General features: G+C 46.6%; 1 protein-coding gene across 1 annotated transcript in view; it reads right to left on the reverse strand.

The window, feature by feature from the left end:
- Positions 1-12,048, reverse strand: part of STAB2 (stabilin 2) — a 158,325-nt gene that overhangs the window by 49,782 nt on the left and 96,495 nt on the right. Inside the window, exons 34-39 of the mRNA XM_030856195.2 lie at positions 10,569-10,700; positions 7,735-7,863; positions 6,221-6,277; positions 5,095-5,190; positions 3,335-3,530; positions 1,795-1,890 (exon numbers count right to left, since the gene is read on the reverse strand). Coding sequence (XP_030712055.2) covers positions 1,795-1,890; positions 3,335-3,530; positions 5,095-5,190; positions 6,221-6,277; positions 7,735-7,863; positions 10,569-10,700 — 706 coding nt within the window. The remainder of the gene's footprint in view (positions 1-1,794; positions 1,891-3,334; positions 3,531-5,094; positions 5,191-6,220; positions 6,278-7,734; positions 7,864-10,568; positions 10,701-12,048) is intronic.

Here is a 12,048-nt window from a genome sequence, read left to right on the forward strand (position 1 = left end):
TGCCCCTTCTGCCATAACATGAGAAGACGGCCATCTGCAACCCAGAAGAGGGCCATCACTAGAACCCAACCATGCTGGCACCTTGATCCTGAACTTCTAGCCTCCAGAACTATGAGAAATAACTTTCTGCTGTTTATAAGCCGCCCAATCTACGACGCTTTGTTACAGTAGCCAGAACAGACTAAGATATCTATGTTTTAGAAAGTTCTGTCTGGCAGCAATGTGGAGTATGGAACGGAGGGAAAGAGGACAGGAGGCAAAGAGATGAATCACAAGGCTGCTGGTGAGAGGAGCAGCAGGGGGACGGGCTTGAAAACTTGTCACAGCCTCCAGACTGTTCCCTGTCCCTTTAAATGTGGCTGGTCCTCCCATACACCATGCTCTTATAAGCATATAAATGACAGTCAAGGGTAAACCCCCAGATTAACCCTGGCTGCCACTTATGTCTTGATCTAGGGATTCCCCCAGGCTGTCTTCCTGTTTATGTGATCCTGTTGCTCCCTGCTTCCCTCTCCCAGGTCCTCTGAACCCTGGCTTCACACACCAGCATTTGATATCTGCTCTAGGATGTCTTTTTGGCTCGAGACCACTCACACTTCCGACTTTAGCTTTTCAACAAAATCTGAGTTCTCTTGATTTTAACATAACCTGGAGCTTTGGGCAAAGACACTCCTTCTGACAACCCCACATCCCTGGAGCCCTCACTGGGCTGGCAGGCACCTGTGACTCCTCCCCAGCCCCTGCCCCAGGTGAGGGGGACTCTCTGATACCTGCTTCCAGGGGTATTCTCTCCAACCCAGTGTCAGGGTGATCTTTGTAAAATGCACATCTCATCACATTGCCGCCCTGCTCAAAACCCTTGAATGGCTTCCTGTTGGCTTCAGCAGAAGGTCCGCTCTCCTTAGCCTTTCACGAGCTGACTCCTGCCTACACCTCTAGCCTGTTCTCATCCCACTTTCCTCGTTGCCTCTACATCCCTCCCATTCTGCAGTCCTTTGGTCCTGTAGATGTGCAGAGCCTTCCCACATCTTTGGGCTGGGCCACGAGCTTCTTTCTGCCTGAAATTCTCTCCCCTCTCATCACTCTCATGGGGGCACATTAGGAGTCATCAGTGCAGCGTGGGGGGCTGGGGAAAATGAGCCTGCTCAGACCCTACTTGGGGGAAAATAAATTGATACAGTCCCTGGAGGACAACTTGGCAGTAAGCAGCAAAACTTCCCCCAAACTGCCAACTTCTAACTCACCATCTCAAGGAATTTAACCAAATAAATTAATAAGACAAATGCAAATATATATATGAATATATATACGAATATATATATATATGAATGAGATACTCATTGCAGTATTGTTTATGATAGCAGAAAATTGACTTTAAGAGACATGGTACAATCAGATAATGGGATACTATATAGAAATTAAGAAAAATGATATTTACCTATATTTATTCACATGAAAAGATACTGATTATATATATTGTGAAGTGAAAGAGTAGGTTACAAAACTGTGTGAAGAGTACAGTCCCATACACACATGTATATACCTAGAACAAGGCTGGAAGGCCAATACAAAACACTAATGATTGTTTTGTCCCTGTCTTGGGAGTATGAGTAATTTTAATTTTCTTTTTAATGCTTTTCTTTATTTTACAATCTTTTTGGCTGCAAGTAGGAATTACCTTATCGCCAAAGGAAGAAATAAAGATGCCATTTCTATTTTAGAAGGAGAAAAACATGTAGCTGCTGAGAAGTGAGGCTAAGAACAGATCATAAGTACCGAAAGGCTGGCTCTTACCATCGTCACATCTCACTCCTCGCCAGCCCACATTGCAGTCGCAGGAGCCGTCACCCGCGGGTCCTTGACTGCATCTCCCATGGACACAAGTACACGCTAAGTGGAAAAACACCCACACATTGTTAGACTTCTGACCCGTGTTCAACAATTCACTTTACATCTAATACTAAGGTTCGCTTCGGTGCACGTAATTCTACTGTCTGGTTCTAGATGATCGTTGTTGCTCATGGGTTTGGGGGGTGGATTCCCAGGAAGGGCGGGGGCATAGGAGGGAGCTAACAGGTGAATTAGGTCATGCTTCAACAAAGACCACCGTCTGGGGACCGTGTAGCACCGTGGGCCAGTGACCCAAGCAGTGTGAGAGTGTTTTTGGCTGAGGTTATCTGAGGAATCGTGGTTATACGGGACGCATTTGGGACGCAGCCATGTTTGTCCCCTGAGAGTAGACTTCAGAGAGAAGCCCACCCGGTTCCTATAAAGCCGGTGCACCACCGCCTTCTTGGACAACACAGAAATGCCGATTCCTTGGTTACGCAGCAACACTGTGAACCTCTTTGAGAACTGGATGAAAGTTAAGGATGCCTTCCTCAGAAGAAAGCATTCAGCCTTGGGGGTGTGCTGGACCCCATGAGGGTCATCTGTGGATCCTAGGTTAGGAAATCCTGCATAAATGCAAGCAGATAATTCTTCCATATAACACAGAAAAAAATCAGCACTATAATGCCAATTATATATTATACGGTCCGATTATAATGACTCAATTATATATTGATTTTGTTTGGCTTGGACTAGCTGTTGAGAAACCAGCGATAGCCAGGTCAAATATGTAGTTTTTAATACAAAGTAGAAAAAAATGCTTTGTTTTCCCATCATGGATTAGGAAACCCCTTCTCCACGTCAGCCCGCTCAGAGGTGTGTGTCCCTGGGCACGAGCAAGTCAGGTGAGAGAATGCAGATGACTCGGCTAAAACAGATCATGATTTTTGTGAAGACAACGTAAAGCATGTGTCCGGCAGAGGATGAATCAATAGAGTGACCTTCACGTAAGGGACAGGATTCAAGAACGAAGCTTTGGAGGGAAGCAGGGTGTGCATTCCAATCTCATCAGGTGTGACCTTGGGGGAAGTCATTCAACCTCTTTGCCTTAAGTCCTCATTTGTAAAACGGGGATACAAATACTCAACTATACATGGCTCCTGTATGGGTTAAATGAGATGATGTGCACAGATCTGCTTTTCAAACGATCAAGCAATGTCCAAAACAGAGCGTACCCACAGAGCACCAGCACACGCAGGCAAATACAGAAATGTGGCTGAGTTGGAGAATGTCAGTGAGCGATTGGGGAGGGTTGATAAGTCCAGGTTAGTAACTGAACATGTTTGGAATCACTGCCCATTGCAAATTACACAACACAGAAGTTCTTGTAATTCACATGATAATGGGCAGACAGGCTGGTGAGGGAGCACGTGCCGAATCACTCTTTTCTCCTGCATTTCCGGCTGGTTTCGGGCAGCCTGCCTGGGTCAGGGAGGGTGCGCACCTTGGTCGCAGTGGATGCCGTACTTGCCCTCCATGCAGGTCTCACAGGCTGTCCCGCTGAAGCCCTCGCCACACACACACGTGCCCGTGCCGTTGACTCCGTCCAAACAGATCCCGTTCCCAAAGCAGACGTTCTCGGCTTTTCCTGGGCAGGGCTGGCACTGGGGACCAAAGTAGCCCGCACAGCATTCTCTCGTCTGAAACAGAAGGACCAGGCTGGGCTTGGACAAGGCCACACATCCATCCTTTGGTTTTGTCCAGCCATGGTGTGGACATCCTGCAGGTGGGACTGGATGTGTGTCCGTAGCTTTGACCCCTCATGGAGGGGTTGGGAGGGATGGGAAGAGCAGCCCCTGAGAACCAGGTGAGGCTATGCAATTTCCAGGCGTGCCAGGAGCAGCGTGGAGGCTTCTGCCGAGGAGGCAGGAAGGAAGGGAAGGAAAAAGGCAAGCAGGGGGAGAGGACGAAGAAAAGTGAGAAAGAAGGAGGGGCAGCAGGAACAAAGTAAAACAATGCAAGTGATGCCAGAGGGGCCCTCGCCATCCCCAAACCTGGCACCTTTGCGTTGTGTGTTATTTCACCTGGTACTGAAGGTTGGGAGGTGGGTGAGACCTTTGACATTCTATGAATGACTCTCTTTGAGTTCAGGGAAGCCCTGCAGGATATCTGCTCGCTTGCGCCTGCCTTTATTCTTGAGTGCGTTAAAACACAAGATCTGCAGCTGCAAGCTCCGCAACTTAAGGGCCAAATCAGCCGCCTCTGCAGGACAGGCAGAGGCTGCGTCTAGTCTTCGGCGAAAGCAGCAGGACAGGACATTATAAAGACTTTTCCTGCAGATTCCAAAGTTACAGGTCAGAGGTGCCTAGCTCTGGGGTCCCGCTTTCTAAATGACCAGGTGCACCTGTTCTTTCCCTGGAGAGCTGCCCATTTCCTGTCTCTTTCGCTCACGGGGCGTTTCCTCTGTTGTGAGAACAGGGAGATCCTCTTAGCCTCTCAGTCCCTCTATTTCTTTCTTTTTTTTTTTTTTGCGGTATGCGGGCCTCTCACTGTTGTGGCCTCTCCCGTCGCGGAGCACAGGCTCCAGACGCGCAGGCTCAGCGGCCATGGCTCATGGGCCCAGCCGCTCCGCGGCATGTGGAATCTTCCCGGACCGGGGCATGAACCCGCGTCCCCTGCATCGGCAGGTGGACTCTCAACCACTGTGCCACCAGGGAAGCCCCCCTCTATTTCTTCATCATGCAAAAGAATATTGCAGCTTTCACCAATGGGCTGACTTGCAGGGCTGTCCTGAATTTTAGTGCTACCGCTACTACTCTGAATGACAGTGGTAATGAAGATGATAAGGAGGAAGGGGAGGTGGCAGAAAGAATACATGCAAAGGGGGACTTCCCTGGTGGCACAGCGGTTAAGAATCCACCTGCCAATGCAGGGGACATAGGTTTGATCCCTGGTCCGGGAAGATCCCACATGCCGTGGAGCAACTAAGCCCGTCCGTCACAACTACTGAGCCCACGTGCCACAACTACTGAAGCCCGCATGCCTAGAGCCCGTGCTCCACAACAGGAGAAGCCACCGCAATGAGAACCTGCACGCTGCAACGAAGAGTAGCCCCCGCTCGCTGTAACTAGAGAAACCCTGTGTGCAGCAACGAGCGGCCAAAAAAAAAAAAACATGGAAAGGCACTTTGAAAAGTATAACACATGATTCCATTTCTCAATGCTGCTGCAATAGTTAGAAGGCTTATTAAATCATTATACTCACAATGACAGTTTTCACACACTTTGGCTGGCAGCCAATGAACAGGGATCGCTTGCCCATGAAATAAATGGTATAGAGACATCTCTTCGTCTCTGCGCCCTATGAAATAATAATGATTATATCAGCTTTTCAGTTAGAACAAAGCTTTCCAATCTCTAAAAGCAAGTAGGTGGGTGGCACGTTGCTGTCTCTCTAACTGAAATGTTCTGGAAAAGGAGGGGGCTGGCTTCTTGGAGCTGTTTCATAAGAAAGAAAATGCAAAATCACAATGTTGGCTGCCAGAATACCAGGTGGCAAAATTCGGATAATTATCCCTTGTGGTAGTACGATGTAAAAAGAACTTTTCTTTAGAACCAGCTCAAGTTAGAAAGAATCACAGAGTCAATCAGATGAAAACATCCTTCCAACATTCCACGTTGAGATGGGGCTTGGTTTCTGTTTATTTATTGGTTGATATTCTGCCTTGGTCTGAGACAAGATTAAGGCTGCTTACAAAGACTTCTAATATACAAGATTAAATGCAAACTCAAGTGAGAAGAGTCAGCATTGTTAGCTATAAATTACTATTATGCAACGGAAGGTACATGAGAGTTGATCCTTTGTAATGGCTGGAGCATCATCAGAGCTAGCTCTTGCAATAAACAGCTATAAGAAATACAGATGGGTAGTTAATTCAAAGACATGTCTACCTCCCCGCAGGTCTGTCATGTGTTTCTTAGAGAAAGTTAGTTGTAACTTCAACTGCAAAGGGAATCGGGAAGGTGGGACTCCTCCAGGTTGGATACCGAGTTGGATATGGAGTTTGCCTCCTTTGATAAGCTTTCTTGCTCCTGTCTTTAACCAGCTACTGGAATATGAAAGATGTAGAAAGTGAAAAATCCCTTCCTGCACTGGGCGTTGGTTGACATGAACCCTTGTTTCTATTTATGTATTAATTAAATTTTTGCTTTGGTCCAAAAAAATGGATTTAAGACTTTAGAAAGATGCATATAAGGTAAGAAGGTAAGATTAAATTAAAATCAAGTGAAGGAATGAAAGCAGTGAAATGAGTCGTGCTTGAGACGCATTTTCTAATTTGGACCTCCCTGGGATCCAGAAACAGTTTTATCAAAGCAGACAAAATACTTACTAGTGGCTTAGTTCCAAACGGGCAGATCGGCTGCTGGGGACACTTCCCACACTTTCCCTTAGTAAAACACAACCAAAGTGAGTATCTCATGGTTATTACATTTAGTGCAAAATGAGGCTACAAATATTTTCCAGACATGGCGCTGGAGGTTTTAGGCTATAAAACTGAAAACCAGAAGCTCGTCTGGTCAACCTCTTTCATGTCCTTTGAGACAAACACTTCAACTACTTCAGGTTGTGGACACTGGAGCATCACTTTCTCTACTATACACTCCAGATGCTCATCATCTTGTAACCTGTGGGGGGGTCTTAACTCACTTAAATCCTAATTCCTTTAACAACAACTCTCATTTATTGAAAACCCACTACTCAGTGAATTGGGCTGGATTCAGAGACTAAAGGATGCATCACGCCCAGCGCCCAGCCATGGGGTCCGCGTGGAGATGATATTCACTATCGTAAATAAAAGAGCACGAGGTAAGAATGACAAGCATTTTTAAGTGCAGCCTGTTCCTAAAACAGAAGGAGACCAATGTGACTAGTTCTTAACTTGGCACCTACTGGACGGTATTGTGTGGTCGTTCACAGTTCTGGCTCTAGGGCCAGACTGCCTGGATTTGAACGCCTTCCCTGACACTTGCTAGCTCTGTGACACTGCGGGTGTTACTCAACCTCTCTGGGGCTCATTTTTCCCCATCTGAAAAATGGGCGGAGTAATAGTACCTGCGTTGAAGGGTGTTGTGAGGGTTACCTGAGTTAATACATGTAGAATGTTTAGAGCAGTGCCTGGCACATAAAAAGTGCCCAGTAAATTTCAGCAGTTATTACTATTATTGAGAGACCCTACACCATCTCATGGACTAAAATGTCTCCATTACTGCATCCTATATTATACTGAAATGACCCATTTCCATATTGTCTCTCCCGCTAGATCAGGCTTGGCCAAAACCTGTCATGGGTGCACCATATCCTGCCTCCCCTGCTCCCGTGCCTATGCTGGGTGTGGCACGTTTTCCCTTTGAGGAAGGCTGGTGGCTCCAGAAGCCTCCTCCCTCCACAACATAACCCTCCAGGCAGCCTTTCAAGGCGCTAGACTGTGAGCCCACTGAGGGCAGGGGTCATGTCTTATTTATCTTTGTGGAGCCACAGCCAAGTATGCTCCTTGGCATTTAGAGATGTTCATGCAGTGTTGTTTGTTTGTTTTTTTGCGGCACGTGGGCCTCTCACTGTTGTGGCCTCTCCCGTTGCGGAGCACAGGCTCTGGACGCGCAGGCTCAGCGGCCGTGGCTCACGGGCCCAGCTGCTCCGCGGCATGTGGGATCTTCCCGGACCAGGGCACGAACCCGTGTCCCCTGCATCGGCAGGCGGACTCTCAACCACTGCGCCACCAGGGAAGCCCTCATGCAGTGTGTTCTGAACTGAATTGAGATACTCTGATAGATGAGTCCTATGCTCAAAATTATAAAAAATAAGCCAACACTCTTTAGCTCATCATTGGCCTCGGATAGAACTTACTCGTAGGATAGTAGTGTCATTAATATCACATCTATTCTTCTGAATTTCCAGAACTTTCCCCAAGCCATGGATCACTCCCTTGTCAGTGGCTACATTGGTGTAGTTTATCGGAGCCTCATTTACGTAGAGCTGTGAACAGAGGGTTAACTGTAAGTTTTTACTACCGTGATTTTAAGGGAAATAAGGACGATGGGGATTGGAGGATATCAATATGACAATGGCCTAGGAGATATTCCAAAATTCACCTGGCAGGCAGCACAGTGTAGTGGAGAGAGCTCTGCCCTAGGAGAGGGGAGTCTGAGTGACAGTCGTGCATCTGACACCTTCCAGCTGTGTGACCTTGGGCTAGTTGCTTTTCCTCTGTGACTCTCAATTTCCCCTTTTGTAAAAGGAAGAGGTTGTTCTAGATGATCTCTAAGGTTTCTCTCCACCCTTCAAATGATCGGTTTTTATTGTTTAAAAATTCTGAGTCATGATCGTTATGTTAGTGCCCCTGATAAATCGGCTCCATGGACGATGGATGTGCTTGGCTGTGCTGGATATTGGTGGTCCAGGAAGTGTGGATGCCTTCCAAAGCCAAGACATGGAGAACGAAACTCAGTGTCCTTTTAGCATATCTCTACTTCCTGGTTCATTTGCAAGCACCCCTAAGTAAGGCTAAGTGGCTGTTATATAAGAATAAAAACAACTAGCATATTTGAGTGTTTTAGAGTTTGTAAAAAGTGTTCCACCAGATAGCATTACTTCCCGGTGTGAGGAGACTGCTCTGAGGTCTGCATTACCATACCACGTTTCCCTTGGGGCTTCTTAGGAGTTCATGGTATGTTTGTATTGTCTTTGCCTTGTGTGTCCCTAAGCACCCAAGACACGGGAACGAAATTTCTAAATGTTGCCAAATTAAATTCAACTTTGAGTTGTAACTTGTTTTGTTTCGATTTTTTTAAATGGGAGCATACCTTAATGACTGCTTAGCAAAATAAGTAAAGCCATTCATTCATTCATTAATATAACTAATATAACTGAAAACAAATGGTTGTTTGAAAAATTGGGGGGTGGTGTGTGTGTGTGGGGTGTGTAGCAGGGCTGAGGTTGGGAGAAGAGGGAATTCTTTATTGTACTAAACAGATGTCAACTTCATATCTCATAAGGGTTTAAAAATGATTAACATCTCTCAAACTCCCCACTGCGTCACGATTAAAATGACTCTGCTAAGTGTTTAAATTTGAACTTCCACTGACTGTTAAAGTCCCTGATGATTTACTTGGAGTCAAGTGAATTTCCACTGGATGTTGGGACAAATCACGGCTAAGGTCCACAGAAGTGGTCCAGGGTCTGTGTAGACTCGGAAAAGAAGCAGGGGGCCTTACTTGTGGCGTCAAACGGTTATTGCAAAACAAATTTGTAGAATTCCAAGACGTTGAGCTATTTTAAAATACCAAAATGGCAGAACTTTGGATGCTGTAATACTGTTGATTTGGCATTAGAAAAAGTCTGAATCGTTTTTATTGTGAGATGTGTTCGAAGAATTACGGGTTGCATTAAAATTTTGAGCTGAACACAAGTTTACTCAGAGAGCATTTTTCTACATCTTCTTCGTCCTGAGAGTAAATGAGTTATCAATAAAAGCAAAGCCTCTACTGTAAGATCGAACTATTTGTTTACTGTAAGATAAAGCCTCTATTGTAGAAAGGAAAAAAAAAAAAAAAGCTCTAGATCAAAGACTTTCCAAACACATGAAAAATAAATGTGACAGAATCAAAACTGATTCAACTAACTGCACTGGAATATTCAGCTCTACATGATGAAATAAAAGATGACATAGATTAAAAACAAAAATGTAAGGTCTTTACCGACAAAAATTGCCTTACCTGCAAAAAAAAGAAAATGTATTTGAAAGGATCTCCTCAAAATTATTGCACAATAGGTAGGATTATTTATAGGAGTCAGAGGGAAATATTTGGAGTTAGATTATTCCCTAAGTAATGAAGAACCATGAAGACTTTGTTTTTTTAACCCAAGCATGTTGAAAGAAAAACTGTACACAAAATTCACTTGTACTTCAATGATGATAACACTTTTCAAAACTGCACTTTTTTACAGGGACCAATTATTATTGCTTAAAAATTTGCAATTAAACCTTCTTTACTTTAATATAGTACTTAGTTTATCCTAAATAATCATTTGTTTTTATTAATTTTTCTTATGAGAATGTATACTAGAGTTATGCAGTGAATTTCCTGTTGAATTTTCAGATTGATTGATGTTTGAAGTAGGTACAAAGAATTTTATATTGAAATACTTAAAATATGTATTTAGTCTCAATTCTTTCTACGAATTCTAAACACTTTAAGTACTTAGGGGTTGTGTGAGATTAATACTGGAATACTGGTATGGGGGTCAGTTGGTCCGAGGTCTGCAGTCTGTATGATCAAGCAATGATAATAATGTTTATTCATTTAGCTGCTGGAGTCCGTGAGGCTCCTTATACCCTGGGGCCAGTGCCACTTCCTGGGCGTCAGGTTTTGCTGCCGGGTTCCCTTCCCTCTTGGAGGTGGCTTGGGGGGCTGTTTGTTTGTTAGGAATCAGAACTGAAGGGCACCTGTGACTGCTGGGATTCAATCCCATCGTCAGCCAGGCCACACTGATGATTTGGTGACGGGGAAGGGGAAGGGGAGCTTCCCAGTCTGGCTGAGTCATTACTTTACGGTGAAACACAGACAACCGTCTTCTGTAGAGAAGGCTTAGGAAGTGCTGGGGAGATTATGCAACGCAAAGGTGATGACGGACATGGAGCTAGGACACCCGCCTGTGGGTTTTAAGGGAAAGGATCGCACCTGGTCATCGCGGAGGAAGAAGCCAAGGAGGTAGGAGAAGCCCAGCATGGTCTCCCGATGCATGCCGTTGTGCAAGTCATTTTTCAGCAGTTTCTCCTCCAAGACCACGTGATACTTGAGTACGTCCTCCTCCTGGACAACACACAGAAGGGAAAGTCAACCCACAAATCAGCCGGTCCCTGGGCACTTACTGGGCGACCCTGATGTCCAGGCACCGTGGGGTTTAAGAGCAATAGCTTGTTGAACTGGAAATTTCACCCGAGGCATCAGGGCACAGTAGATAATAAATACCAAACCCGAGACAGATCACCTTGGGGAACCTGCAGACTTTCCATGTAGGATGGTCAGGAACTCACTACGGGACCCTAAAACCCAGAGTGAGGGCAGAAAAGGTTGGGGGGGATTTTAAAGTTGATTTCTTTGGTGAGAACAGCTGTGAAGAGAGTCCTCACACCCCAGCCTGCCTTTCACCTCAGGGGTCATGAGAGGAGGCTCAATGGGGTATTTCAAAGGGCTTGATCTGTGTCCTCTGCAGACAGGGTAGCCTGTGGGGTGTCACTCAGGCCTGAGCAATCTTGTGCCAGGGACTGTTGGCAGGTTGACCCCCAGCGGAGGGGGCAGGCTGTCACCGCACGGAGACAGGCCTGCATTCCCAGCACTGACGTGGGACAAGAGAGTACAGGTGTCCTGTGGACCAGGGGGTTGGCCGTGTCTGAGAGAGCTGGTGCCTTAGGTCCTATCCTAGATGGCTTTCTGGAAGGGCAGACGGGCCTCCCCAAGGGAAAGGCTGGAGGTGGCCTCTGGACGCTGAGGGTCCACTGGGAAAAAAAGTGGCTGTAGGAAGAGACGCATGCACACAGGTGGGGGGAACTGCAGTCAGAGACCACCAGGGATGGGTGGGGTCTCCAAAGAACCCATCAGAGAGCGAGAGAGCAATGGCATCTCAAGACGGTACCAGTTAGATAAGAACTTTCTACCCTCTTAACATCTCTTCCCGACCATCAACAGGTCCTAACTGCAAACCCGGTGAGACCAAAGCTGAATTCAGTAAGATCAGGAAAGGAAATAGAAGCATCATATGGGGAAGGAGAGATGGTGAATTACTGTCTCAGCTCCAAATCACCCTCTACACTGTTTCTGCGGTGGAGCTGGGACCACAGCCCACGCTTCTCCTCTGCCAGGTCTCCTGTTTGGCGCCACCAGTGGAAAGTGCTCGAGGGAGACCGTGAGGCCTGTTAGAGGGATCTCCTCTTCCTGCATGCTTCCTGGTCCTGGGGGCATCACCCCAGCTGCACTTCATCGCCCTGCCAGCGGCAGCTGGATCCGAGCGGCAGAGGCCTGTCACTCCCAGACTGGCCTTATCATGTCCCCCTCCCCACAAGACGCCAGCACCAGCTGGGCAATGGCATCTCCGAGACGCCTGGGTCTTGGACCCCAGGGACCCTCCTCCAATGTCAGAGCCACAAGCCTCAAGCCTCAG

The sequence above is a fragment of the Globicephala melas genome, chromosome 10, assembly GCF_963455315.2.
Source record: "Globicephala melas chromosome 10, mGloMel1.2, whole genome shotgun sequence".
NCBI classification, from domain to species: domain Eukaryota; kingdom Metazoa; phylum Chordata; class Mammalia; order Artiodactyla; family Delphinidae; genus Globicephala; species Globicephala melas.